At 55.9% G+C, this 1,849-nt stretch overlaps 1 protein-coding gene across 2 annotated transcripts in view; it reads left to right on the top strand.

Moving 5' to 3' along the window:
• RRAS (RAS related) overlaps positions 1-1,843 on the top strand; it is a 4,427-nt gene extending 2,584 nt beyond the window's left edge. For both annotated transcript variants that reach the window (XM_025196149.1, XM_014517162.2), the window contains exons 4-6: positions 49-157; positions 1,035-1,153; positions 1,575-1,843. In XM_025196149.1, the coding sequence (XP_025051934.1) occupies positions 49-157; positions 1,035-1,153; positions 1,575-1,662 (316 nt within the window). In that variant the 3' untranslated portion in view covers positions 1,663-1,843. The remainder of the gene's footprint in view (positions 1-48; positions 158-1,034; positions 1,154-1,574) is intronic.
• The last annotated feature ends 6 nt before the right edge of the window (positions 1,844-1,849 follow it).

The raw sequence follows: 1,849 nt of genomic DNA, 5'->3' as shown, positions 1-1,849 counted from the left end.
CAAGGCCTCCTCCCCCAACATCTGCCTGCCTCCCCCCTCCTTCTGCAGTTTCAATGAGATCAACAAGTTCCACACCCAGATCCTGCGGGTCAAGGACCGTGATGAGTTTCCCATGATCCTCGTGGGCAACAAGGCCGACCTGGACATGCAGCGCCAGGTGAGGGGGCTCTCCTGCAAGATGAGGAGCTGTATGGGGCCCACACAGCCCCCCAGGCTGCGTGGGGTCAAGCCAGCAGTGACCCTGCCAAATGGCACCCAGACAGGAAGTGCCACCCCTGACCGCCATCTTGAATGTTGTCTAGACAGGAAGTGCTGCTGCATGTGCGCCACTGGTTGCCATCTTGAAATGCTGTCCAAACTGACAGTGCCCACCCAATGGGCTTCATGTGATGAGAACCACTGGCTGCCATCTTGCATGGCTATCCAGGCAGGAGGCGCCACTCTGTGGGCTGTGCATGATCAGAGCTCCTGGCTACCATGTGGAATGGTTGTCTAGACAAGAAGTACTTTTCTGAGGGCCACGTGTGATGTGAGCCCCTGGCCGCTATTGTGAAGAGCACCCAAGTGGGAAGTGCTGGCACTTGGGCCATGTATGATGGGAGCCAGTGGTGGGCACCGTGAATGGTGTCTATAGGAATTGCTACCCCAATGGGCTGTATGTGCTGTGGGCCTATGACAGCCATCCTGCTACCCCCTGGTACTGAGCCAGTGGCAGCCAGCTTGAGCAGGGCCCAGGCAGTATGTGCCCTCCACCCACAGACCACATACACTGTGAGCTGGGGGTGGCTATTGCCAGTGGCATCCCAGGGGGCTAAACTGACCTTGGACTATAGGTGGCCATCTTAAATAACGTCTGGAGAGAAAGGGCCACGCCCTGGGCTTCAAGTGATGGGAACTACTGGCCACCATCTTGAAAGGCATCCAAGGGGGAAGTGCTGGTCCCTGAATCCCAGACATCTGGGTTCTCAAGGGGGTGTCCTTCTCCTCAACCAGATGTTCAGAAGCTGTTTCTAACCCCTCCCATTCTCATGCAGGTGCCCAAGGAAGAGGCACTGGCTTTTGCCCGGGAGAATCGCATCCCTTACATGGAGGCCTCGGCCAAAATCCGCCTCAACGTGGACGAGTCCTTCCACGAAGTTGTCAGAGCCATCAGGTATGGGGTTCCAGGGTAAATTTTAGCTTAGGGCTCCTTTAGAATGGGAGATATTCTCCCCCCCCCCAAAAAAAAAAAAAAATCCCAACCAAATGAACAAACAAAAAACAAACCACCAAGAGGCCAGCTTCCCTGAAGTGGGAGGACCCTTCTCTGTCCCCCTCTAGCAGTGCAGATGTGGGGATGCATCACCTTCCAAGAGATCCCCAAAAGAGATGCCTATCTCCCCCCCTCCAAAAAAGGGCATTATCCTTTCTCCCTCCCTGCCCCTATGTGCAGTGTCAGGGGGCCATTTCTCCAGTGAGTATCCCAAAAAAGCAGCCACCCATGTATATCTGTGGGGGAGGGGGTGATGGGAAACAGCCTGCTCATCCTGGCTCCATTCCCAGTTGTCCCCCTCCCTTTTCTTTTTCCCCTGCAGGAGGTTCCAGGAACAGGAGTCCCCACCTGCCCCCACTGCACACCCCACAAGCAAAGAGTCCAAGGGCTGCCCCTGCTGTATCCTCTAGCAGGGCACTGGAGGGATCCACCCCTCCCCCACGACTTTCAACCCTGGCACCCAGAAAGGAAAGGGAGATCCCTCCCTGAATCCTTGGGGTGCTGGGGGGATGGTATTACAGCAGCAGAGGGGTGCAACAGCAGGCTGAGAGGGGCTGGCCTGCCAGTGTTGCATGTAAATATCTATAAATAGGTGTT

Source organism: Alligator sinensis, unplaced genomic scaffold (assembly GCF_000455745.1).
Source record: "Alligator sinensis unplaced genomic scaffold, ASM45574v1 scaffold647_2, whole genome shotgun sequence".
NCBI lineage: Eukaryota > Metazoa > Chordata > Crocodylia > Alligatoridae > Alligator > Alligator sinensis.
The sequence above is the reverse complement of the archived record's forward strand: the minus strand, read 5'-3'. Positions and strand labels throughout refer to the sequence as shown.